Here is a 27711-nt window from a genome sequence, read left to right on the forward strand (position 1 = left end):
TGTCACTTGAGTACCATATGACAGTGGGTGTTCACTTCTAAACGTTTACGTTCAGTGAGTGTCTCTTACATCTCCTTTTTATCCATTGTGACATTACTCATAATTCCTTTTCATTGCTTTTAATGTTCTCCATAAGTTCTACGGAAACGTTCTCCACAATATCTTATTACTTAGGGCAGTGCCTTTTGTCCGGATAATCTATTTAGTCGAGTCAAATTGCAGATATACCTTGCAAAAGGTGGGTTAGAAGAGTTTATTTTTTCAACTCGTTCATATGGTTGGAAAGATTAGAAAACCGAGTTTTGCCAACAAAATTTCGCTTGGGAAAACTTTCTGCAGTCAAAAAACTTGGAAAATTTCGGCCTTTTTTCAGTTTTTTTTCAAAATATCTCAGTTTCATTTGCTCCTATCGCTTTAACGTCTATTTTCTCTTTTAAAGAGCACAAAATTCTCTACAAATTTGATTCTTGCCATTTTCTTCTACTCCCAATATCTAAGGCGCTACAGCGCCTAAAAAAATACCAATTTTTCAAATTTTGAGCATAGTGGCAAGATACCTTATTTTTGAACACTATTTTTTTCTGTTTTTGTTTGTGTAGTATAAATACATTATACATCATGTTATATGTTGGAATTTACCATCTCACTTTCAGGTATTCAATTTCTGTGCATGCAACATGAGAATTGCTGGGCACCCGACTATTGCGATTCTTACATCACTACCTCAAGTTCACTATGGGGCACCTCTGCCCTGGTATTTGTAAAACTATAAATATAAAAATACATCATTAAGACACACACACACACACACACACACACACACACACACACACACTTACACAAACACACACAAAATAATTTGTCTCAGGAAACTGAACTATTATTAGCTGCAATAGGGAACCTAATTAGGTAGGTAATTATTCTTGTGTATAAAAGCCACGCAGTTGACATTAAAAATAAGTAGATTTATTACAGTTAAAATGCATTGCCAGTTACTAAAAAATGTTGACAGTTCTGGGTGTGCAATACTTGTAATATCTACTTTTAGCGCACTTGAGACAGATATGAGCAGCACTTCCAATGTTTTGAGGGGTCAGGTTCCTCAGTGTCACCTGAAATACCTTGAGTTACAAATTCAGGGTCTGTACATAGAGTTGATCCCAGATTGACCTCGTCTTTAAACAGCGAGTCAGCCTCAGCAAGTTCGTTGATTTCGTCAGCGGTTTCCTCAACATCCTCCATAACATCTTCTTCACTGTCTTTGTAGTGTCGGTAGCTGGACCGACACCGTGGAGTTGATTGCTGAAAAAGAAAGCTAGACTAACGCTGTGGCCGATAGTGCACGCACGGCAATAAGCATACGGGCGTGAAGTCTGGAACATAAAAACTTATGAATGAATAAGAAGAAAAGTATGTAGATGCTTTTTACTTAACTTTTAATAATTCCTTGGAATACATCTCTCTTGAATACTCGTAAGCTATAGGCACTGATACAAATGGCGCCTTGCTAGTTCGTTGCCATTAACTTAGCTGATGGCTATTCTGTCTCTCGGCTAATGAGAGAGAAAGGCTTCATACATCTGGTCGGTAACTAGGTTCTCGTACAACTGGGCGATAGCTAGGTTCGCGTACAACTGGGCGATAGCTAGGTTCGCGTACAACTGGGCGGTAGCTTGGTTCTCGTACAACTGGGGTCGAGTCCACTCTCGTATCACGAGACCTGCCTTGGTGGTGGCGCTAGGTCTGCGATCACAGTGGCGACACGCGGGTCCGACATGTACTACATGGACCGCGGCCGATTTAAACTACCACCTAGCAAGTGTGGTGTCTGGCGGTGACACCACATTCCTCCCCCGCAAATCGGCGAACGGTCGTGTAATAAGGCTTCCGCCCGCCGTGGGGAGGACCACATGTTGACGTATGCGATGAGGTGGGGAGCCTAACAACAGGCGAGGCTGTGCCACCCGCACCCGGCCATCCGGTCCGAGGGGAGCTAGGAAACGCCTGCAAAACTAGTCCAGGGTGCACGTCAACATGCGGTGTATGCGCCCGTAAAGAGACAGGAGGTACTGAAGGGTCGACGTCCATGGCGTCGGGGTAGCCGACGCGCGATGACGTCATGTGGTCCGGAGCGGGCGGGCGTTCCATGGCGGAGGACAGCTGGTCACGGGAAGCGATCGGCGGCGCGTGACCCTGGGAGGCGCTTGGCGGCTGCAACGAAGCGTCGAATGCGGTCGGCGGCGGCGGCGGCTGCTGCAGCTGCTGCTGCTGCGGCGGCGGCGGCGCGTCGCCATGGGGCAAAATGGAAGGCATCGTCGGTAACACCTGGGGATGAGGCGAGCCAGTAGATGGGTCCCCAGGGCGCTGACCGGACGGCACCGTCGCTGAAAGCAGACGGGGAGCGGCAGAACCCGAGCGACGACAGAGGCGCAGCTGATTGAGATGCCGACGCACCTCACCAGAGGCCCCCAAAACCAAATACATCGCGCGGCCGAGGCAGCGAAGAATGCGCCCTGCGAGCCAACGCCGTGAACCTCGATAGTTGCGATAAAATACAACGTCGCCTGGAGCAAAAGCAGGAGTCTGCCGCTGCGCAGGAACCTGATGCGGCGGATGCAGCAAAGACATCAAGGTGCGATGAGGACGACCGTGGAGCAACTCAGCCGGCGAGCGACCATCTCGGGGCTGAGAGCGATACGAAGACAAAAAGAGCAACAAAGCGTCCTCCCGAGAATGCGACTCTTTCAATTTCAACATCTGTGACTTGAAAGTCCGGACCAATCGTTCAGCGGCACCGTTGGACTGAGGCGAAAACGGCGCGGATGTCAGATGTTGAATACCATTGGCCTGGCAGAAAGACTGGAATTCTGCGGACATGAATTGTGGGCCATTGTCGGAAACCATAGTCTGCGGAAGACCTTCAATGCAAAAGATAGCAGACAACGCTTGAATGGTGGCGGAGGACGTCGTGGAAGACATCCGGACAACAAAAGGAAAATTACTGAAGGCGTCGACCAGAACCAACCATCGAGCATTCCAGAATGGACCAGCAAAATCAACGTGCAAGCGTTGCCAAGGGGAAGTGGCTTTTGGCCATGCAAAGACTTTCCGCGGCGGTGCGGACTGATGTTCGGCACACGCCGGGCACGAAGAACACATATTCGTAATCGCAGCATCGATTCCGAACCAAGTACAGTGCTGACGAGCAAGTTGTTTCGTTCGCACGATACCCCAATGTCCTTGGTGAAGAAGCCGTAAAACAGAGGACTGTAACGAACGTGGGACCACGACTCTGGACTGATCATTATCAGAACGCAACAACAAAACACCACGTCGAACAAAAAGTCTCTCCTTGTGAGCAAAAAATCGGCGAACCAACGGATCCTCGATCCGAGACTTTGACAAAGGCCATTGCGTAGCAACAAAACGTAAAACAGTAGCAAGGACAGGGTCAGCAGCTGTGGCTGTAGCGACACGACGAAAATCAATCGGAAACGATTCGACCACTTCATCGGTTTCCGAATCAATGAACATGCAAGCAAGTTCGGAAGAATCGAACGCTTTATCCTCAGCAACAGGCAAACGGGACAACGCATCGGCGTTTCCGTGCTTAGCAGTGGACCGATACAAGATATCGTAGCGGTACTGCGAGAGGAAAATAGACCAGCGAATGAATTTCTGCGCTGTACGTGGAGGTACAGGCTTGGTCGGATGAAAAAGCGATGTCAAAGGTTTGTGGTCTGTGATGATGGTAAAGTGACGACCATACAAGAAATCATGGAACTTAGTAACACCAAACACGAGAGCCAAAGCTTCTTTCTCTATCTGTGAATAATTTCTTTGCGCAGACGAGAGCAATTTGGACGCAAAGGCAATAGGGCGATCATGGGAGCCAACTTTGTGCGCAAGCACAGCACCGATCCCGAAATCCGATGCATCTACCATCAACAAAAGGGGTTTCTGGGGATCGAATGGCGTAAGGCAAGTATTAGAAAGCAACGCCGATTTCAACTGGCGAAAGGCGCGTTCACATTCCGTCGTCCAGACGAACGGAACACCTTTACGGCGTAAGCGATGAAGCGGAGCTGAAATGAAAGAGGCATTGCGCACATATTTATGATAATAGTTAATTTTACCCAACACACTCTGTAGCTGTTTCACATTTTGAGGGGAAGGCAATTCTTGTATGGCACGGAGGTGCTCTGGACTCGGATGTATGCCTTGGGCATTAATGACATGTTAAACAACTTAAATAAATCTAGACCAAATAAGTTCACTGCAGAAGAAGAACGAAGAACGTAAAATGACACAAGTTTTGTTTGTCCCTTGTATGTCGCAAGAAGGCTGCACTGTCCTAACACAGGAATTTTCTGTCCGGAATATGTAGTTAGCTTAACATTTGCGGCACGCAACGGAGGTGCGCCCAGTTGTTTGTACGTGTCATGATTGAGCAATGAAACTGCAGCTCCGGTATCGAGCTGGAATGGTATCACTTTGCCTTCAAAGTCTAAGTCCACAAAAAGTTTATTGTTCTGCTGACGACAAGAGCGACTGTTTTGTGCAATTGGAACAGACACTGGTACAGAATCACTTGCTAATTGACGTGATTTCCGGCGACGTCGACGCACAGGTTTTGTGGGACGAACACAGTCACTGTTAGAGAAAGTGTCACTGGACGAAGTGGAATTAACGACATGAATGTCCATAGGCGAAGGTCCACGAGCCTGAGTGTCCTTGGTTCGATTCCGGCGCGAAGCAAAGGGCCTGGAATGATTGTGATTGTCTGATCTGAGCTTTTTCTGGCAAACACTTTGAACATGTCCTTTCTTATTGCAGAAAAAGCAAATAGCTTGGCGTGACGGGCAATGTTCACGCGAATGTCTAGTAGCACACCGCGGGCATGATTTCACTACATTTGGGGGCTGGCGCGGCACACCTGGCTTAGCACGCGGCGGTCGCTGTGTCGCCGTGCGCGAGGCCCGGTGACCGGGCCGCGCAGCGCGTCCAGCGGGCCGGTTAATGTTACACACGGCTGGCGAAGTTTCAAAAGATTCCTGAGCACAGTCCAGTGTGTCCTGTCTATCCAATATGTCTATCACTTGTTGAAGGGAGGGATTAACTAGTTTCAAAATTTGCTCCCGTATGCGAACATCAGAAACGTTCTGTGCAATTGCATCACGCACCATTGTATCTGAATAAGAAAGACCACAGTCACATTCAAAGGCACAGTCCCTAGTAAGTCCTTGCAATGTTGCTACCCACTCCCTATTAGTTTGACCGGCCGTACGTTTTGTACGAAAAAACGTATACCGTTTTGCAACCACATTAACTGTTTCTTTGAAATAGGCATCTAATGCAGACAAAATTTCCTCGTATGACAAAGTTGCTACGTCGCGGCGGGGAAACAATTTCACTATCACACGGTATGTGGACACACCGACACAAGAAAGCAAAAACGGCTGCCGCTCATTACCTTGAATTCTGTAGGCAGCAAGGTGGAAGGCGAACTGACGAGACCACTCTTGCCAGGTCTCGTGGTTCGGGTCGTAGTGCCTAAAAGGCGGTGCAACGGCAGGTTGTGGCTGTGGTAGCGGTGAAGCGGCGGCGGCCGCATCGGTGTGCAGCGCACGTTGACCCTGGACGAGCTGTCCAAGGGCATCCAGTAACGCCTGCGTCTGCTGATTCTGCAAGCGATAAAATTCGGACAGTACATCTGGAGAATGTGGCGAAGCCATGACACAATGAAATGTAAGCAATCAGAACACTTTAAAGCGTCGCCAACGTGGCAAAGGAATTAATACAAACTCTTTTTCTCGTCGCCAATAATTGTAGTGTCGGTAGCTGGACCGACACCGTGGAGTTGATTGCTGAAAAAGAAAGCTAGACTAACGCTGTGGCCGATAGTGCACGCACGGCAATAAGCATACGGGCGTGAAGTCTGGAACATAAAAACTTATGAATGAATAAGAAGAAAAGTATGTAGATGCTTTTTACTTAACTTTTAATAATTCCTTGGAATACATCTCTCTTGAATACTCGTAAGCTATAGGCACTGATACAAATGGCGCCTTGCTAGTTCGTTGCCATTAACTTAGCTGATGGCTATTCTGTCTCTCGGCTAATGAGAGAGAAAGGCTTCATACATCTGGTCGGTAACTAGGTTCTCGTACAACTGGGCGATAGCTAGGTTCGCGTACAACTGGGCGATAGCTAGGTTCGCGTACAACTGGGCGGTAGCTTGGTTCTCGTACAACTGGGGTCGAGTCCACTCTCGTATCACGAGACCTGCCTTGGTGGTGGCGCTAGGTCTGCGATCACAGTGGCGACACGCGGGTCCGACATGTACTACATGGACCGCGGCCGATTTAAACTACCACCTAGCAAGTGTGGTGTCTGGCGGTGACACCACAGTCTTCACGTTTTCACAGTTGACCCCAATACATTTCTTAAAAATTGAAGAACATTTCAAACCCGCTTTTCTGCAGGAGCACGCTCCGCCACAGTTCAGCTTGCATGAGCATGAAACAATGTGAAGAAGTGCCTCAGGTGCTGGATCTTGGCTCATTATAACGGGTATTGGACCGTGGTCACTGTGATTCCAGCCCCATTTCTCAGGAGGTTTCCAGTCTCCCATACAACTTTGGACTTGTTGGTAAGTCCGCAACGAATGATGTGCAGCATCTTGTGTAGGTGGCAACCGTGCAAGATTCAGTTTGCTTTTTGTGGCAGACTTGGCGAATAGCTGGTACCGCAAATGGTCTAGTGTGTGGGAACTGCTGACACATCCACTATACAATGCGACAGTAACCTGTTCTCATGATGTTATTATTTCTACACGGCTAACATGTGGTTTATTGAACGTGCAAAGGGCTGAGGTTAGACGTTCATTTTTCGCAACAATATTGCAGCGCTTAATTTTTCCTTGACCAAAAAAAGCGGATGTTGTATCACATCCGCTAAAGGCGTAAGTGAACAGAATATATTCACTGTCAAACTTGTAAGCTGCAGTGGAAAACCACTTGTCTTCCGCATTTCTTCTTCCTGGCTTTAAGAAAAATGCGTTTTCAATGCCTTGCCCCAAACCGGTCATGAGCACAAGCAGGTCAACATCTTCTCCTACAATGACAACACTTCCAAAATCTTTGGTTCTTGAACTGGCAGATGTTACAATCATAACGTCAGCATCTTCTTGTGCCTGGAGGAATCTAGTGCTACACTCCAGAAATTCCTTTTCAAGAAGTGTGATCAAACGCATCTTGTTTCGTTCGTTGTACAAGAATTTGTCCTGAGGGACTTGGTTCACCATCTCTGATTCAACCACAACGTCAACCGAAGAATCCTCTCAGCACTCTTTGTGCTACATTTGTCTCCCTCACCTGGATACCCATCAAATACAATAGCAAATTGAGATCCAAAATGACGTTGCAGGTAAGAAACATAGCTTTGGGCTATTGACTTGAAGCAAACATTTCGAGTCCAAGTCACTTTGTGGATAAGGTACCCTCCATCAATGACAAAAAATTTGCTCGGTCCACCTGACTTCACATCTTCCACTGGAACGAAGGTCAAAGAATAAATACGCTTTTGTCCGCTAAAGAACAATTCCTACATACTTTTTCTTATAACTGATCATTAACGTCAATCAACTGTAGAAAATGTACGGCACCTGCATGCAAGCGTATTACATATTTTAACACAAATAAACTTCACGCAATCCGACGTGAATGTGTTCGTAGTTACTGAATATGATGCTGTTTGTCCTGGCTCTGCATCAGAGTGAGATGGTAAATTCCAATGAATAACATGATGAGTAATATGTTTATACTACACAAATAGAAACTGAAATAACAGTGTTCAAAAATTAGGTAATTTGACCACTTTGCTCGAAATTTGAAAAAAAATGGTATTTTTTGACGTGCTGTAGCGCCTTAGATACTGGGAGTAGAAAAAAATGATAAGAATCAAATTTGTAGAGAATTTTATGCTCTTTAAAAACGAAACTAGACGTCAAAGCGATAGGAGCAAATGAAACTGAGATATTTTGAAAAAACTGAAAAAAGTCCGAAATTTTCGAAGATTTTTGACTGCAGAAAGTTTTCCCAAGAGAAATTTTATTGGCAAAACTTCGTTTTCTAACCTTTCCAACAATATGAACGAGTTAAAAAAATAAAATCTTCTACCCCACCTTTTGCAAGGTACAGGCTTTTTTTCTGACAGTTTCACTGGACCTGGGTCTTCCCGTAATATGTTATGTATATCATGACTTGCCTCGAAGGAGTACATATTTCATTACGGTTTCACCTTAGGTTTGGGATTATTTATTTCGCTATGTGATTGTTTTCCACTTATATACAGATTTTCAGCTGAAGATGCAGCTGTAAATGCTGTGAAATCTGCAGTGCTTAAGAATAAAGGGACTTTACAGCTGATGCGGTTTTATTTGTCAGCATGATTAACGGACGAAAGGAGAAAATATAAAGATACAGCAAATGAAGCAGGCGAAATAGAATGCAGAACGTGCAAATTGGCTAAGCAGAAATGGCTAAAGGACAAATCTAAGATTATAGAAGCATGGATAACTTGTAAAAAGACAGATTCCACCTGTAAGCAAATCAGGGAGACCATTAGAGGAAACATAAGAAGTTCACAAGCCGGTACCGAGAAAAGAAGGAAAAGCTGAAAGCCGGAAGGAGTATACTGAAGATCAATATTAACGAAACAAACTTGAGGACAATATTATAGAAAGAGAAGATGAAGTAGGTGAAGATGACACGGGAGATATGATGCTGCGAGAAGAACTGGACGGACCACTGAAAAAGTGGAAACAGAGCCCCTGGAGCAGATGAAATTCCCTCAAAATTGTTGACATCCTTGGGAGAGCCTTCAATGAGAAAATTATTCCACCTTGTATGCAAGATCTATGAGAAGGTAGACCGAGTGGGAAATGTAATAATTCTGATTCTGTAGAAGGAAGTTGTCGCAGATGTGAAAACTAACGAACCATCAGCTTAATAAGTAATGGTTGCAAGACTCTGACACGAATTATTTACAGAAGAATAGAGAAATTGCTAGAAGCCGACCTCAGAGAAGGTCACTTTTGGTTCTGGAGAAACGTAGGAATATGCGAGGCGAAGCAGACCCTGCGATTTATCCTGGAAGCAGGCAAACCTGCGTTTATGGCATATGTAGACTTAGAGAAAGCTTTTGACTATTTTTACTGGAATACACTCTTGGAAGTTTCTATGGCAATAGGGATAAAATAGAGGAGGATAAATGTTATTTACAACTTGTACAGAAACCAGTCTGCAGCTGTAAGAGTCGAAGAGGGTAAAAGAGGAGCCGTAGTTGAGGAGGACGTTATATAGTCCATACATGGAACAAGCAGTGAAGGAAACTAAGAAGAAATTAGGAAAGCGAATTTAAGTTCAGAGAGAAGAAATGAAATTTTTAAGGTCATAATTCAGTCACAGGCGGCAAAAGACTTGCAGTAGCAGCTGAATGGTGTTGATAGTGTCTTCAAAAGAGATAAGATGAACGTCATCAAAAGGAAAAGAAGGGTAACGGAATGTATTTGAATTAAACCAGCTTATACTGAGGGAAATAGATTAGAAAAAACAAACACTAAAAGTAGTAGACAGGTTTTCTTTCTTGGCTAACAAAGTGGCTGAGGACGGCCAACGTAGGGAGTATACAGGGAGATTGAGCTGCCCCTACCGATGTCGTTTTATGCAGCCCGCAGTTCTTTATCAGCCCTTCATAAACCACATCCGAGACTTTCTCAGTCGCTACGCACCCACTGTTATTCCTACAGAAGAAATGAACAGGGCCGTTTTGTAGGAAATTTAATGTAGTTAAATTTTGTACTCAGATACGTTTTTGTTGGAAGCCACGGTTTTCTAGTTATTCAAGAGAAAAGTACAAGAGTGAACTTCAAACGCACATACACCCCCACGCTTAGCCGCACCAGTCCGTATGTTGTATGTGGAGCTCCGTCCTACCACTGCACAAGCATTTCCGACTACACGAACTGTTCCCGATATTCGAACTTCTTTGGTCTCTATTGGTCGGGTTATTACTCCACCAGCATAGTCGGCTGTTTTGCTAACATTATCAGTTTAAACGTGCCCATGGGGGTAATGAAAGGAAAAAGACTTTTTTTAAATTTCACGCTAAATCTAATTACGTTGATAATTCGGTCCAAACTTAACCCTTACAAGCACAGTAGTTTCGTACTCAGATGGCCTGACGAATACAATAATGAAATAGTCCCTTTTATTTCATTAAAATGTATAAAATTATTAGGTAAAATCAACACAAAAATCAATTTTACAATTTTTAAGTGTTCGGCTAAGCTGGTGCCCTAAAAAGACTAGCCAATGAAGAGCAAAAACGGACGAATGTGGGAAGTAATTCATGCATCACAAATTATTGTACAGTGGTAGGAGAGAGTGTCATGCACAACATACTAGAAATTCTTTCCGCTGGAGGCAGTGTGTGGGAGTGGAGGAACCTTTGAAAGTAATTTTTGTACGTTTTTCTTGACTAATTCGAAAACTACGGCCTCTAGCGGAAACGTATCCTAGTACAAAATTGAATTGCATTAAAATTACTACAAAAAGGTCCTGTTCATTTTTTCTGTTGGACTAATACTTTCACATAGCTAGCGAGAAAACATGAAAATCCCGCGTGTGGTTTTTGAAAGCCAGATATAGAATTGCAGGTTGCATAAAACTACATCGGTAGGGGCACCCGAATGGCCCTCTATAAAGCGCAGACTGGCATTTGCGAGAAAAGTATTTCTGAAAAAGAGGAATCGTCAGTTTAGCAATGGTAGGTAGTGTGGTGGTAAAAATGGTAGTGGGAGACCAAGGCTTGAATGTAGTCAGCGGGATCGAAAGAGTATAGATTGCTCGAGCTACGGACAAAGTAGGCTAGCATGCAGAGCTGCATCAAATCAGTGTTGGGACTGAAGTCCAAAACAAGAATTTACCTGCCGTGGAACGAAAGTGCCTGCCATCTAACAGATTATTAATTTTATTTGCAAATCTTCTGTATATTATTCTGTTCAGAAACTTGCATGCATAAACTGATAATCTGACTGCTCCTTACTCATTGTAAGAAAATAGTTGTAGATAAGGGACAATCAAATGAAACGGAACACCGACTGCAATGATTTCTTACGCGTTAAGAAATACGCGTTGAGAGACACGCGTTCAGATATTTATTCTGCTCAGAGATGAGACTATCGAGTCCTGCTTCGAGGAACGATTTCGACGGCTGACGAATCCAAAATCTCACACCGTCTTGCACTTCCGCGTCCGACTGAAACCGGCATCCACGCATGTATTTCTTCAGGTCGCCAAAGATGTGAAAATGACACGGTGTAAGATCCAGGTTGTACAGAGGATAATGTAGTGTTTCCCAGCCATATCGCTGATTGGTGTTATCGTGCGATTAGCGGTTATCGTGCAACAGAATGATTCCATCCGACAGCATTCCGACAGTCCGACGGCAAATTGCACGGTCAACAGTGGAAACTTTCCACATCTCCCTCGCCAAAGAAATCTAGACCTGTTCACAAAAGTTCATGTAAGGTCACGGTGACCTTCTTCTTCGACAGCAGAGGCCCTCTGCTCGTCGAGTTTCTCGAGCTTGGAACCATAATCGATGAACAGCGCTATGAAAAGGCTCTGCAGAAATTGTGACGCACCATACAGTTAAGAGACCGAGGAATGCCGTCGGGCGGAATCGTCCTATTGCACGATAACGCCAGCCCCCACACTGCCAATCGGCTTCAGCGATTTGGTTGTGGAACACTGCAACATTCCCAATACACGCCGGATCCTCCGCCGTATGATTTTCACATCTTTGGCGACCTGAAGAAAGACATGCGTGCCGGCCGGTGTGGCCGTGCGGTTCTAGGCTCTTCAGTCTGAAACCGCGTGACCGCTACGGTCGCAGGTTCGAGTCATGCCTTGGGCATGGATGTGTGTGATGTCCTTAGGTTTAAGTAGTTCTACGTTCTAGGGGACTGATGACCTCAATGTTGTCCCATAGTGCTCAGAGCCATTTGAACCGACATGCGTGGACGTCGGTTTCGGGCGGACGAGCAAGTGCAGCAATGGGTGCAATTGAGGATTCGTCAGCGGCCGACCGCGATCCATGATACAGGAACTTTATCGTCGCGTCTCTCAGCGGAATAAATGTCTTAACGCGTGTGCTGGAAATTTAGTTTTCATTTGACTACTCTTTACTGATCTGGCGTCTTCTCATGTCTTAAAGCAAACTCATTACAGAAGAGCAGTGCTGGTTTAACGAGGGAACTTCCCCTAAACGAAAATTCTGAGAAAACGCTGAATGTTTTCGGAGCTTTGGCTTCACTGTCAGACAGTAAACATATATAGCTTTCATGTGACATGGACCATGAATCATTGTGCAGTCCGCAGAGCAGTGGTTTCGAAACCGATTAGGGAAGAGGAGAGAGAGGGGGGGGGGGGGGGGAGGGTAAGAGTTCGCATAAATGAACACATTGCTGCCAGCGTTGAGTGTATCTTGAGTTGAAACATGTGCTGTGGTGTAAAATGAGAGTATTATGAACTAACAGTAACAGTTTCGAAATTAAAATCAACTTCTGGTTCAGAAAACCAAATTAATCCTTCTACATACTTTGAATTCCAAAGTTAATGTTTCATATGCTAACACTACTAAAATAAGTTTTCCCCCAATAGCATATTTTCGAACGCTTGTGGGTTTATATTCATACAAAGCAGGAAATGAAAGAATATCCGTAATTATCTTAAAAAAAAACTTTACTTGAAATACAAACAAAACCATAATTAAAATATGGGCAGTCTGTATGAAAGTGCACGTCTGAGTATTGCTGGTCGCCGGTTCGAATCCTGCCTCGGGCATGGATGTGTGTGATGTCCTCAGGTTAGTTAGGTTTAAGTAGTTCTAAGTTCTAGGGAACTGATGACCCCAAAAGTTCAGTCCCATAGTGCTCAGAGCCATTTGAACGATTTTTTATTGCCTGTCGGCAACGGTCAATACTGTGTTGTTCTACCTAGTACATCATGGATCCTCCTCACCTGCTATCAACACGTTGATGAAGATTTGCTGCTCATTCCATTCCCACTCTTCCACGGCTGCTCTCCCTCAGATCATCCAGTGTATGGGGAGGATTCGTGTGACGACGCACTGCAAGTTTGAGCTGGTCTCAAGCAGGCTGAAACGGGCGCGCGCCGGAAGGTACCGCATGGCATTCCATGCAGGTAATCCCGGTTTCCTAGAGAAAGATCTTCGGCAGGTGCCAGATACGCTCGTGCATTATCGTCTTGAAAGATGAGCCCAAGTGTTAACAATAGGAGGATCCTGTCCCAATACTGCACAGTCCCGGATATGATAAAACTTTTCCGAAATCCGTACGTGATGTCGGCCCAAAACACGACTGATCCAGCTCACCACTGAACACGTGGGACTGAAATCCCGCCTGGCCGGCTCTACACTTTCCGTGACAATCATACGGCGTCGTGAAATCCTGCACTCTTCGCTGAAGAGTGACTGACGCCATTGTTCCAGGTCCTAGTCAGTTGTTCGTGACCAGTTTCCTGGGAGAGTAGGGCCATTGTTGGTAGCAGACGCTAGAGACGAAGCAAATGGTTTTGAGGCGGTTGCGCACTCTGCTCAGTGTACCTAAGAGCCACAATTTGCAGTTAGCGGTTGGTGATGGCTACCGTAGACGACCACCGCATCGTTGAAATTTCGTGTCTCTCAATAGCGGTTCAATGTTCGAATGAGGCCACTGACGTTTACGACAGCGCGGTACACAACACGTAGCGCAGGCAGCCTTGGCCCTCTTAGCGGTAAGGTGGCAGCTGGTGCACGGTGAAAGCGGGACCTGTGTTTTAGATTAGATTAGATTAGTACTTGATCCATAGATCATGAATACGACACTTCGTAATGATGTGGAACGTGTCTGGTTAATAAAAGGTGTCTATGCAAGATATTACGTTAGACAAAATATTACATGACACTCAATATTTTTAATTTTTTTAATTTTTTGTGAGGTTGGGAAATTACCCACTTACTATATCCAAAAATTCATCTAATGAGTAGGAGTTGCCATTAAGAAATTCTTTTAATTTCCTTTTAAATGCTATATGGCTCTCTGTCAGACTTTTGATGCTATTAGGTAAGTGACCAAAGACTTTTGTGGCAGCATAATTTACCCCCTTCTGAGCCAGATTTAACCTTGAGTGAACGCTGTGCACAAGCAGCATCGGCCCGCTGTCCTTTGGATACATAGCGCGCTCTTCTACACGGAACTGAACGTAACGGCTTTCTGTCGTCATATGAATATTGATAATAAATTTCCCATCATAAGCACAAACTACGCCACTCATGTGAATGTTGCAAAATAGTTTTGAGCGCTTTATGAATCGGTGTTCGAAACTGTGAACGCTTTATGAGAGTGTTCTCTGGAAAAGGAAGGAAAATTATTGTTTTACGTCCCGTCAATAACGAGGTCATTAGACTCTGAATGTTTCTCTGTAAGAGGAACTTCTGTCCAAGCAGGGTGTACGTGTAAACTTTTGAATCATAGGAATGAACAGAAAATGATGCCTAAATATTTTCTATCATTTTTTATCGATTATTTGTACAAATTCACACTTGAGATGTTTCAGTAAGTGTTATTTATGTACAAAACAGCAGGTATTTCCTATTCATTCTTTTACACTTCATATTTTCCAACCAGTATCAAGTAAAATCTTCAGTTCCTCTTCTCTTTTTCTTGCACCCTATCTTTCTGGTAATCCATTATGTTTCCTCAAGTTGTTTCTGTTCTTCTGTCCATGTCGTTCCTCATTTCTTATTTATTCTACCTTCAGAATTTTATGAAAACCATTGTGTCTCTTATTTTAGATTATTTGATGTTTTTTTAGTCATTTCGTTACTTCTCTAATCCACGCAATCGTTGTCTGCTTTTCCAGAAATACGAGAATATTTGTTTGTTAGCCATTTGTCATTCATTCGGTACAGCTGCCTACAGACGGTTAACCTACCTTTCCTAATAATTCTGATATTTTCTGTATACTTTGCTAGATCTGCTGATTACTTATCATTTTTCAACCACTCGCAGTTTGTCTAGGCGCCATTACTTTTCTAAGAAGCCGTGTTTCAAGTATCTCTATGGCGTCCTAAGCATTCACACTGCTTTTCCATCGTTGTATAATGTTTTAGTTTCCGTTACTGTGTATGAACTTTTTATTGTAGACACGTTTAGCTAAGCCATATGGTCTTTTCCTTTTATTAGACTTTACATCTATTTCAAATTTTTCTGATCCACTCAGCTGCATAGTTTCTCCAATTCGCTCTATTTTTCTTATTTTTCCTTCTATGTATTTTGGTGCATTTTAATATTTGTGTTGGAATTTTTTTTAGGTGGAATTCCGAGTCCAGTTCTACTGGCTGTTTCTTCCATAAGTCTTATTTGAATAACTACTTCTATCAGATTTTCTGGAAGTATTGCAAATTCACACTTGTACCCATTATGTATGTTTAACACTGCAACAGCAATGTATAAAGTTTCTCAGAAACAGTATGACCAACCTCTTCTTCAGATGGTACAGACAACCAACAGAATTTGTGTCATATCTGAAGGCGAATCGATGGCGATCGAAACACTTTACAGTATAATAAAAATTGAACTATCACAAAAGGCCATTGGTTGCAGTTCTTTCTCAAAGCCTTTATTGCGAAATCATTTGCAAACGCCTGTCTGTTTACATTAATTCCATTTGATTTTCTTCCCAGAATTTTTGGTTAAATTTTGTAAATTTTTACCTCCAAATTCTAGATACATGTATTTTTTTTTTGTAAAAGCCAGTTTATCTATTAACAGTGTTTTATCATTTAACTATGCATAAATTTTATAAAATTCGCTTTAAGGTGGTAATGAATGTTAATATAAAATAATAATGGATATCCTGGATGTCGCTTTCAGAATTATAGATATTTCAAGTATGCGTAAGACTGTGAGAGGCGCCCATTCCCTGTTTATCATGTGATGGATGGTGTGCTTGTCGGCAGGCATCCCGTCGCTGGGCGTGGTCCCCCTCGACCCGCTGGACGTCCCGGAGATCGACATCAGGGACGGCACCAAAAACCTCAACCTGAGGATCACGTTCAGGAACGTGCGCGTCACCGGCCTCACCAATGCCGACATCAAATCCGTCACGTGAGTACCGCACCACGTACCCGCTCCTCGCTCCCTCCTGCTGGGAGGCTAGTGGCGCGTGTGCGGAGAGCAAGTACGTGGTCGAAACAATTAGGTTAGTAAGTATTAATTACGAGCTAATATTGAAAAGTCGACGAATTCTCCGTGTAAAGACAAACACATTTTACGTACTAGGTTTGAAACTTTCCGTTCGACTCCGACGATCAGCCTTTTAGGATTAAGGAGAGACCAGTCCATGATTTCTAGACCCCAAGTACGATATGAAACGAGTCAAATTCATAATTATACACTCTTCAACAAAATTATAGGATCACTTTTTCGAAACCCCATAATTACCAAGCATTGCGACGCATAGATTTGAAATTAGGCTCAACGTGCTTCCAACTTTTCTCTCTAATGTTACAAAAGGATGGTGCCCTTTCACGTCATTCTCGGGCTCGACAACGCTTGAAACAGTGAGGTATAAGACTTGCGAAAGAAAGCCCGGAGTTCAGAAGTACATGAGACGTGTAAGGTGGGTGACTGGTGTCACATTGGCACCAGACTTCACCAAAATTCTGGCCAGCGTCACAGTGGACGTGTCACACTATGGGAAGGTCGTCACAGTCCGTCTCACTCACATTTCACCCTTTCTTTTGACGCCTCTGCCACGGAGGTTAGAACCGCGACCCCTCGAGCAGAAACTCGCGGTTTTCTCAAGAGTGGCCGACGGAAACATTCCAGACGCACCGCCGCTCAGAATCGGCATGAAAAGGCTTCTTGGGGTGGCGTAAAGCGCGTCAATGAAGCCATCCCTGTCCCTGGGGTGTTGATTCCAACGTATTTCGCAGTCTAAAATGATAGATCCCAGTGTGATGAGCAGCTGGAAGACGTTCTTGACAATCTTTGACATTGTTGACTCCCTAGGGCGTTTCAACTCTTTTTCTAAGGACATTGTACCACTGCATCTGACCTGAACGTCATCTGACTGCTTTGCAGGGCACCGTGACCGCAGTTTTCCCTCTTGTGTACAGGTTGGAGTCGCTAGGGACCGTTCAAAACTATTCGGCGAAATCTGAACTTGATCCGTGCCAGGAAAGGATACTTATGCGTTTCATCCCACCTTTTTCCCGCCTTCCTTTGACGTGATCACGGGGAGTTGAACATCAAGATGTGCGTGTGAATAAAATGGCAGAATGAATCTCGAAGACCCCCCACATCGGCACCCACACACCTTAGTTACGTACGTTACAAAGGTACCTGCCCTGTCTGAAACTTGGACACACATTCTCCCTCTCTGCTGCTCTAGCTCCTGAAGGCAGGAAGCCACTGCTTGAGGGATGTCAAAGGGGTCACCTATCGGACAAGCGCTAGAGCACTCATGAAGCTTAACGCGTGTCTGTTTCAGTCAGCCTCGACTGAGGCGCGTGGATGGTTGTTTTTGTTACTGGAACCTTGCACTCCACTCAGCCACAGTGTGATATGATGGCCTACTGTTAGCGCAGACTTCCACCAATTCAGCAGGGATTGTTGTAGCTTTGTTCTCTTCAGACGGACGAAATCAGTTTCAGTGTGAGGCACCGTTTTATCAGCGCGCTGCACCATTTGGCTCTTCTAGCAACGCGCTGTGGTACTGTGGCGCGGGAATTTCAATGTGTACCCGCAAGCAAACAAAAATTAATCAGGTAATTATTCTTTCAGGATAATAATTAAATGCTTTAAGTCCATCCCTTGTACTGTATATCCCTCTAAACTTCCAGCAAGTTTCTGTTGCGTCAGCATGTTTTATGTCATAACATGACGGGTCTGAGATTCATACTATGGGTTTAATCAACGGTTATTACTTGCGTGACACGACTGTAGCCGTGGGCGACATGATCACTGATGTTTACTGACAGATGGATAGCATCAGATCTCACGTAGCGGGAACAGCAACTGCCCTCCCTTTCAAAACAAACTTACTTTGTTGTGTGAGTATAGGCTTACACATTGCAGGCTTGGAAGTCGTAAGAGAGAGAAAGAATGGCATGGTATTGTTTGCTGGGAGACGACTCTGGAGGATTGTTGAGTGACATAATCTGCGCACAACTGTGCCTTAATTCACCGTGTGTAGAAGTCGGGTATTAAGTATATTTGCAAAGTGTAGGTGACTTTAAAAGGTGTGTACATAATGTGGTGTCACGTGCGTATCGTTTGACAACAAGAGAAGGGAGAGGGTGTGTGGTGTGCGTACTGTAAGACCTTCAGTACACACACCATCAGATTATTTGACTTGTCGCTCTAACGAAGTAGGCGAGTGTCAGCAATATGTCTCGTGGTCTTATCGTGGCGTGTTTATCTTCTGCCGTTAGGTCAGACGATAGAAATGCCACTTGCACGCTTAGAATAGCAGATTGACGGTGACCAACAGAACTTGATTAATTTTCACACACACCTATTAAGATAACAACAAGCATAAAAATTACTTAACTTGGTTCAGGATGCTATTTACAATTGACAATCTGAAGTTCCTTTGGTCTTGGTACGTTAATATTATGCTCACATATCTCTGATACTTGACAAAGTGTCTATACATTTATCTTCAAGGCTATGTACAGGAATATGATAATCTTATCAGGCGCAGACTGAAACTTGATTATAGACTGGTACAGACAAAAGTAGAACTCGTACAGACTGGTACAGACAAATGCAGACAGGTACAGACTGGTGCAGACAAATGCAGTCTGACTAATCGGAGGTCTGAACACTCGTTATAATACCTCACGCGTTCATCTATCATTGCGCGAGTGTGATCCGCGAGGAGTAAAGGTTCTACGTTAGCAGCAATCTCATTGGCTGCGTTACATATTAATACGCGGATTGGCGGAAGCAGAATTTGGTCCGTCTCTATGGCGGCGCCATGTCGTAGTGCGGAGACAGACGAGCGCTGCGCCTGCGCTGTTGTGCTTAGCGGGGCGCGCTCTAGTGGGAAAGTTGCGTACGCGGTGACTACGCGGAACTATGTACACAACAGGGTGAAACCCGATGCTGTCCCACGCCACGCTCCTCTTGAATAGCACCAAGGAATCCACCGATCTTAACACCCCATCCAACAAACGGATCACCACCAGCAGTCTCAGCTCCTCTCACTCCATGAGACACTGCAGAGAGGTCGAGATTTAACCCAGAACATGTGTGTAAAGTTCGGTGATCTCTAACTTTTATCTTGCACCCGTCCTTCTCTTGCCGGCCAAATACTGGTGATTAAAATTTTTTTCCGCCATGACGTTTCGAACCTACTGCTTCCGCATAGAGCGCCACTGCAAAGGAGTGAGACAGCGACCTCGATTATGGAGGCGGGTAGGTCGAAATATAATTCATCGTATTTGCCCGTATGAGTCGCACTGAGTACTGTGCGCAGTAATAAATTCTGCTGTCAAACATCAGTCTTTTAATTATGTTTACATCGGCTGTACCAGTAGAGCGTGCACCCATATAGACAGACCACCCATCCGATATCTGGACGAGACAATGTCGGTGTTATGGTCACTAGTTCCTTCAAAGGGGAATCTGCAATATAATCTTCCCATCTTCTGCTCCGTTAAGGATGACTGACCGAGCGAGGTGGCGCAGTGGTTAGCACACTGGACTCGCATTCGGAAGGACGACGGTTCAATCCCGTCTCCAGCCATCCTGATTTAGGTTTTCCGTGATTTCCCTAAATCGTTTCAGGCAAATGCCGGGATGGTTCCTTTGAAAGGGCACGGACGATTTCCTTCCCCATCCTTCCCTAACCCAAGCTTGCGCTCCGTCTCTAATGACCTCGTTGTCGACGGGACGTTCAACACCACTAACCTAACCTAACCTAAAGATGACTGGGTGTTGTGTGATGTCCTTAGGTTAGTTAGGTTTAAATAGTTCTAAGTTCTGGGGGACTGATGACCATAGATGTTAAGTCCCATAGTGCTCAGAGCCATTTGAACCATTTTTGCCCCGTTAAAACGTCACGGTGCCAATGTACCCTTTCGACGTTTCCTTTTATCACTCACAGTCACGTCGCTTATGCAGTTTGGTCTCGGTCCAGTCAAAGTTTTCGTAGGAAGACTGTTCGTTTTTCATGATAATAGTTTTTTGTTTTGTAATTTATTGTTTAATCTTTTTCCAAATCCAATTAGGTCGTAGCGAACCATTGTAAAACCCAACGGTGCATCCACTCGAGATGTTCTGAATAATTTGTTACTGCAACACGCTTGGCGTAATCATCTTTCTTCTCCACATACCCGTATGTCCAACGTGATGCTGCACCCAAAATTGAGACTCGACTGAACAAATGACGTGGTGCCACTCTTCTGTCCATTGTTGTAGTAGGTGCACTACTATTGGAGAGCACCCTACAGCAGTCGAGTTAAGGGAAGCTTCAACAGTTTCCACCGTGAGGACAGTTTGTGGTGCTCCACACGTTGTCTCACTGTTCGTTTGGATCCTTGTTTTACTGCAAACAAGCATATTTTTCGATTCAAAGTACGATCCTGCACAGTCAGTTGAGCAACATGTCTGTCCTTTGGGGCACTGGTGGCGTGGGGTCATAGCGATCGGGCAGGGCATTGAGTATGGCACTCCTGGACCTATCACTCCAATACCCGCACTGCAGTCATAGGACCACAACCATCATGCAACACAGTGGCACAATAAACTGCAGTCTCAGTTGGCCACCATCCTGCCACAGCCGAATTTTATCAGCTGCCGGTAGACGTTTCTCCTTCTGTCACCAGACACAATATCATCTTCACACAAACAACCGACATTCAATTGCAGTTTCTGAGTGACAAATCCGCTGTATAGTGTTTCTTCATATAGGGTGTCCCAGGAGGTCAGCATTCAGGGATATGACAGGAACAGAATGTAAAAAGCTGTCCCGAGTAATTCAGACAATCTTGTAATGGTAGAAAGTATTACTGTCTGGGGAAAAATGCAAAGGAAGTTACATAGGGTTCAGTTTTGGGTCCACTCCTATGCCCGTGGCAGAAAGAAATCCAGAGAAAAGAGACTGAAAGCAGCAACATAGGTTGGGCTGGAATAAAACGACCCAGTGGTTGAGTAGGTAAGATACATATGTGCGCGCCACTAGCCCAATAACAAATGTACATTAGAAGTGTTCCGTTTCGAACACTGTTCGGAATAGAGCATAAGTCCATAACAAGTTTTTTGCTTCAAATAAGCTTTCCTTTCACATCCCTAAATTTTGAACATTGCTCCTGGGATACCGTGTGTATAGAATGTGGATGCTGGTGGCCCTACCAGATTTGTGTGGTTTCAGTGGCTATCATTCATATGCTACCTAAAGCATATTGTACAATGGTCAGCAAGAACATTGTGACCACTGACTTGCTGTCACTATAAACCCGTCCAGCCAATAGCAGCTCAACTGGCGACAAATGACTGCTATTCAGATAATCAGTGCATGTAGTAGTATCAGTAATCTTGTTGTCTGCGTGTATAATGGGGACATGTGCGATCTATCTGAGTTTGACTGAGAGCAGATTGTGGTGGCCTAGACGCTCGGAACGAGAATTTTGGAAACTGCAAGACTTTTCCAGTGTTCAAGGAGTGCTGTGGTGAGTGTGTCTAAAACGTGGAGAAACCAAGGTGAAGCCATGTGCAGACGTCGTGCGGTTAGGCAGCCACCTCTCATTGCAGATGACGGACGCCATAGTTTGTAGAGTCTGGTAAAACAGGACAGACAGCTAACTATGGTGGATGCTGGGAAGCATACAAGCGTGTCTGAACACACTCCTAAAGATAGGCTACCGCAACTGACGACCCATACATATGCCAATGTTAACAGCACGACATCAGAAACTACAACTTAAATGGGCACGTGACCATCGACATTATCGATCTTCTTCATGCCAATGGGAGGGCACGAATCCGTCGTCTTCCATGGGAACAGTTCCTTGACACTGTACTGCAGGATAGATACAAGCTGGGTCAAGTGGAGCTCGTGCAAGGCACCATGATGGCTAAGGAGTATCGTGCGCTGTTTGCAGATGACTTACACCCCTTCATGACGATAATGTTTCAGGATGGCAGTGGTATTTTTCAACAGGATAATGCACCGTGTCACAAGGCGAGAAGTGCGATAGAATGGTTCGAGGAAGACAGTGGCGAATTCCAGTTAATATGCTGGCCGCCCAACTCGGCAGATATGAACCCAATAGAACATATCTGGGATATTATTGAATGTGGCGTCAGAGCTCATCGCCGCCCTGCCAGGAATTAAAGGAAATTAGGTGACTGGTGTGTGCAGACGTCATGCTAACTGCCTCCAGCGACCTACTAAGGCTTTATTGCTTCCATGCCTCGAAGCATGAAGCTGTTATCCCTACCGAGGGTGGACATACCAGCTGTAAGGTAGGTGATCATAATGTTCTGGCTGATGATTGTACGCTTCATGCCAGTTTGTCGTTTTTTACATGCAGCTTTCATGGTGTTGCATTGTTATTAAACAACAAAGCGTCTACCGCGGGATTAGCCGAGCGGTTGGTCCCGGCGGAGGTTCGAGTCCTCCCTCGGGCATGGGTGTGTGTTTTTGTCGTTAGGATAATTTAGGTTAAGTAGTGTGTAAGCTTAGGGACTGATGACCTTAGCAGTTAAGTCCCATAAGATTTCACACACATTTGAACTTTTTTTTTAACAGAGCGTCTTCCTTGTGTAAGAGAAACAGCAGGATTTGTATCTGAATTCTCGCCCACGCAGTAAGGGGGGAGCGACGACATTAAGTGTAGTCCTTGCTGTTGCAGAGCCGACCTGGACACGAACAAGATGACGCTGCTGGGAGAGGAACCGCACGTCCTGTTCGAGGCGGACTACACGATGACCGGCAAGTTCCTGGTCGTCCCGGTCGAGGGAGCCGGCAAGTGCAAGTTCGTCTTTGGTGAGTACCGGCACCGGTAGCGTACTTTGGCACTCCGTTGTTGCAGGAGCACTCTGTAACGACGAAGGCAACCTCTCTTTGTCTCACTGTCCGTAAACAGAGACTGTGGGGTGAACATTCAGATGAGTAAAACAGATTATATGCGGCAAACAGACATTGCCTCCAATGTCACAAGACTATGATCATGCGTAAGGATTTTTCGTTTTTTTCGTATGCTCTCTGCATATTTTCAATACCGTTACACCCCTAGTACAGACGTATGCCGTTCAAAAGCTTTACGAAAACTGTACACTCGTCTCATATTAAGTAATGTCCATCTAATATCTGGAATAAACGTGACTTGGCGCTCTAAAGAAACAAATTCAAGACGTTTGGATTGTTTGTGACAAGGGCCACAGCTCATAGGTGGCTAATACGTTTGCTGTATGTAAAGACCAGATGACCACCCCTCCTGTTTTTATGATCTATACTGCGCTTAATCGTACTGCACAGTCTCTGTTTTAACAAATTATGCTGCAGTGGTATTTGTAAATGGCTTTCCATTACTCCAAACTGAATTAATCTCGAAAAACATAGAAAATAAATTCTTCCGGTTTAATTTTCTCATACGAAATGTTTCATCTTCTTTCATTCCAACAGAAACTAAGGCCTAAATCGCATATACTCATCATCCACATCATAGCACTGCAGTTTTTTATTTTGATTAATAAAATGAGGACAGTGGTTTGTAAAACTGAACAATTTTTAAGTTGTGACTCTGATTGTCATATACAGGGTATATCAGATGTAATGCCGATATTTTTGTACGTGCCATCTTCATATGTATACACATCAGTGTCTTGTTTGTTTTTGTTCTCTTTGTTGACCAGTCTTTCCACAAACATGTCATGACCTTTACGACCTGATGTTTTCTGCATGGTTGTAACTGCAAGTGGACTACGCCTGTCAGTATAGAGTAACCATTTTGTGTCCATGCACCCACACTGCAACATGTGACTTACTCCCGAGGGGAAAATAGGCATTAATGGCTTGCTCTCGACACATGTACTTGGTGGTAGCAGCCAACCTGAAAACATAAAAATTTGTAATAACTATACTTATTGGTCTGCAAATGACGCAAATACCGGTGTAGTGTTGTTCAATACACCTTCCTTAGTCATGAATAGAAATGTCTACACTTATACCGTTACACCCCGCATAAAACGTATCTGCAGGTGAAAATGACGTAATATGTGTATATGTTCAAGGGATTGGCCAGGAACATCCCTTCACATAAACACTTGGGCTTATAGTCCTATAAATTAGTCGAAGACTTGATCTCTTTGTGACACTGTCTCTCGAAATTGTTCAACTCATAAATCGCCTCTTTCTAGTACGATAACCATAATTAGACCTTTGCTATACCTACCCATAAAAAGTATTTTTCTCCTGTTACTTATCTGTGTTTGCATCAGTAGCAGCAACTATTATTCACAGTTGCTGTTACTAATAAATAAATGTAAGGAGAGAGCAAATAAGTTACATAGTAAATTTGAAGTGTTACTGCAAAATGCAAACAAACAGCTCTATACTCATTCAATTCAGCTGAAGGCGACGCTACGCTCACCCCGTATGTGCTCCGGTTTCATGCACTCTGACTCCCTGCAATACCCTGGCCGCTCGTGCACTTTTTGTTTGTTGTTTGCAGATAAAATGGAGTCGCGGCTGGAACTGGAGTCGGAGCGCATCCAGAAGGAGGGTCACGACTACTGGAACCCTCAGCGTTTCCCAATCGAGATCCTCAGCCTGGGCTCCATGCAGATCGAGTTCGAGAACCTCTTCAACGGCGACCCCAATCTGGGTACGTTACACACAGTCTTATGACTCCAGCCATTCTCACGCAATGCGGCAAAAGTCTAAGTAGCAACTGTATGACCGTTTGCGCTTCTACCAAGACATGCTTTGCGCTGCGACTGAGGAAAGCGCGCTGTTGGCTCAGTGCATATCACTCATATCAGGTTCTCTGCATGGCCACCACTGGGACTCATCTTCGAATAAGAGTATCGTCTGAAAACAAAGTCAAGTTTATAACATACTAGATGAAAAACACTCACTTCGCTTGCTATTTCTTTTTTTCATTTCTTTTCTGAGAATATTCCAGATCTCCAAAGAACATCGGAAGAGTGAACATTAAAAAACCGCAAGAATTTTAGTACTTCGCGTTGAGAAATGCTCTTTAACGGTCAAAAACACTCCTAAACACTCTTAAATCCACTTGGGCATTCAACTCTACCCTGCTTTATGTCCACGTATCAGTACGGGTTGAGAAAGCGTCGCTCTTGTGAAAGGCTGGTTGCCCGTTTCTACATGATATACTGCGACCTGTAGGTGAAGGGTAACAGGCAGATACCATATTTCTACATTTACGAAAAGCATTTCACACGGTATCCCGTTGCAGACTGTTAACGAAGGTACGATCGTACGGATAGGTTCCCAGATATGTGAGTGGCTCGAAGGTTTCTTGAGTAGTATAACCTATTATATTGCCGCCATCGGCGAGTGTTCATCAGAGACAAGCGTCTCATGAGGAGCGTCCCAGAGATGTGCGACAGGAGCGCCATTATTCTCTATATACAAAAATGTAGCGGACGCGGTTGGCAGCAATCTATGGTAGTTTGCGGGTGACGCTGTGGTGTGCGGAAAGGCGTCGAAGAGGAGTGAATGTAGGAAGATACTAAATGACTTAGACAAAATTTGTAGTTGGTGTGATGAATGGCACCGGGCTGTAAATGTAGAAAAAAAAATAACTTAATGCGAATGAGTAGGAAAAAAACCAGTAATGTTCGGATACAGCATCAGCAGTGTCCTGCTTGAAACAGTCACGTCATTTAAACATCTGGGCGTAACGTGGCAAAATTATTTGAAATGAAACGAGCATTTGATACTTGTGGAATGGAAAGCGGATGGTCGATTTTGATTTATTGGGAGAATTTTAGGAAAGTGCTGTCCATCTGTAAAGACGTACGCATGTAGGACATTAGTGTGACCTATTCTCGAGTACTGCTCAAGTGTTTGGGTTCCTCGTCCTAAAAGAAGAAATCGAAGCAATTCAGAGGCAGACTGCTAGATTTGTTACAGGTAGTTTCGAACAACTCGCAAATGATACGGAGATGCCTCGGGAACTCAAATGGGAATCCCTGAAGGGAAAACGATCTTCTTTTCGAGGAACACTACTAAAACAATGTAGAGAACTGACATTTAAAGCTGACTGCAGAACGATTCCACTGCCGCCAACATACGTTTCGGTTAGAGACCACGAAGATAAGATACGAGAAATTAGGGCTCATGTGGTGGCATATAGACAGCATTTTTCCCTCGCTGTGTATGCGGATGGAAGAGGAAAGGAAACCCCTACTAGTTCTACAGCGTACCCACCGCCATGCAACGTATGCTGGCTTGCGGACTATGTATGGAGATGTAGATATAGATTCGTTTGGCAGTGGTAACAATGATATCATTCTGTGATAGGCTTTTCTTTTAATTCAAAACACAGAAATGAATTGATGTTATTCATTCCTCATGGAAGTAGCGCGAAATAACGTCATTGGAAAACAAGCATTCAAAGCTCTCACATTTGCGTTTTGATTCCGGATTTTCTCCAGTCATGTAATGAGATAACTGTTGTGGAGGCAGTTTCAGTGACGCTAATCGAATTTTTTCACCTATGCAGGACATTCCATGTGTTTCTCCAATGAAGTACTTGGCACTGCAGGCCTGACGCACATGATCTATTTTGCCAAATACAACGTCGTTCTTCTTGTTGTATTCTTTACTGGGACCTGATTTGAGCATCGTTACAGGCGCCATATTGCATTCTAGGCTTTACTCCCAGTTTATCAAGGTGGCTACGCAGCTACTGAATGAGTTGCCGCATTTATTACAGGTAGAGTAAATACAGTTCTAACTCTTGAAGAGTGCCAACACAAAATACATAAGTTCTCTAATGACCTCTCAGACATAAAGTCGTGAACAAGGTGGTGCATACGTCCGTGATCGTAAGTCCATTCGAGGGACACTGGCTTGCTCCTCTTTATTCAGGGTGTAAACACTTGTAGACCACTGTAGAGCGCTCAGAGCCACTCTTATACAACTCGTAGAAAACTCTAAGGCAGCTCGAGCGTAGCTCACTGTCGTTGGGCTATGCGGGCCTCTTATCACCAGGTGAGCGGAAGGCTACTGTCATACCCTAGCTCCGTGCACGTGACTGGCGTTGTAAAGCCATCCATGAGGCGGCCGTTAATGTGATTCCGCTTTTAACTTCTGATGAGTAGACAAGCCAGCGACATGGCTGTACCACGGTGCCTCTTGGATGCAATAGGATCAAAATGGAAGGCTTCACCCGCCAGACTGTAATTTCAACTTCTTCTGGCTTGCGCTTCTCGTTCACTAATGTTTTATTCAGGCACCTGCTATAAATGCATTTGGTGTACTTCGCTTAATTGAATCTACTTAATTTAGTAATGTTGTTTCTTCAACAGTTGTCTACGTCTAGTTGGTGAGCGTCTCACTCTGTCTCTTCTCTTCTTTCATGGCGTTGTTTTTC

General features: G+C 44.4%; 1 protein-coding gene across 1 annotated transcript in view; it reads left to right on the forward strand.

Annotated features, from left to right (window-relative positions):
* The window catches only part of LOC124712424 (protein takeout-like), a 59038-nt gene that overhangs the window by 21476 nt on the left and 9851 nt on the right, over nt 1-27711 (forward strand). The window contains exons 3-5 of the mRNA XM_047242717.1: nt 16090-16237; nt 22996-23129; nt 24817-24969. Of these exons, the coding sequence (XP_047098673.1) occupies nt 16090-16237; nt 22996-23129; nt 24817-24969 (435 nt within the window). The remainder of the gene's footprint in view (nt 1-16089; nt 16238-22995; nt 23130-24816; nt 24970-27711) is intronic.

The sequence above is a fragment of the Schistocerca piceifrons genome, chromosome 8 (assembly GCF_021461385.2).
Source record: "Schistocerca piceifrons isolate TAMUIC-IGC-003096 chromosome 8, iqSchPice1.1, whole genome shotgun sequence".
NCBI lineage: Eukaryota > Metazoa > Arthropoda > Insecta > Orthoptera > Acrididae > Schistocerca > Schistocerca piceifrons.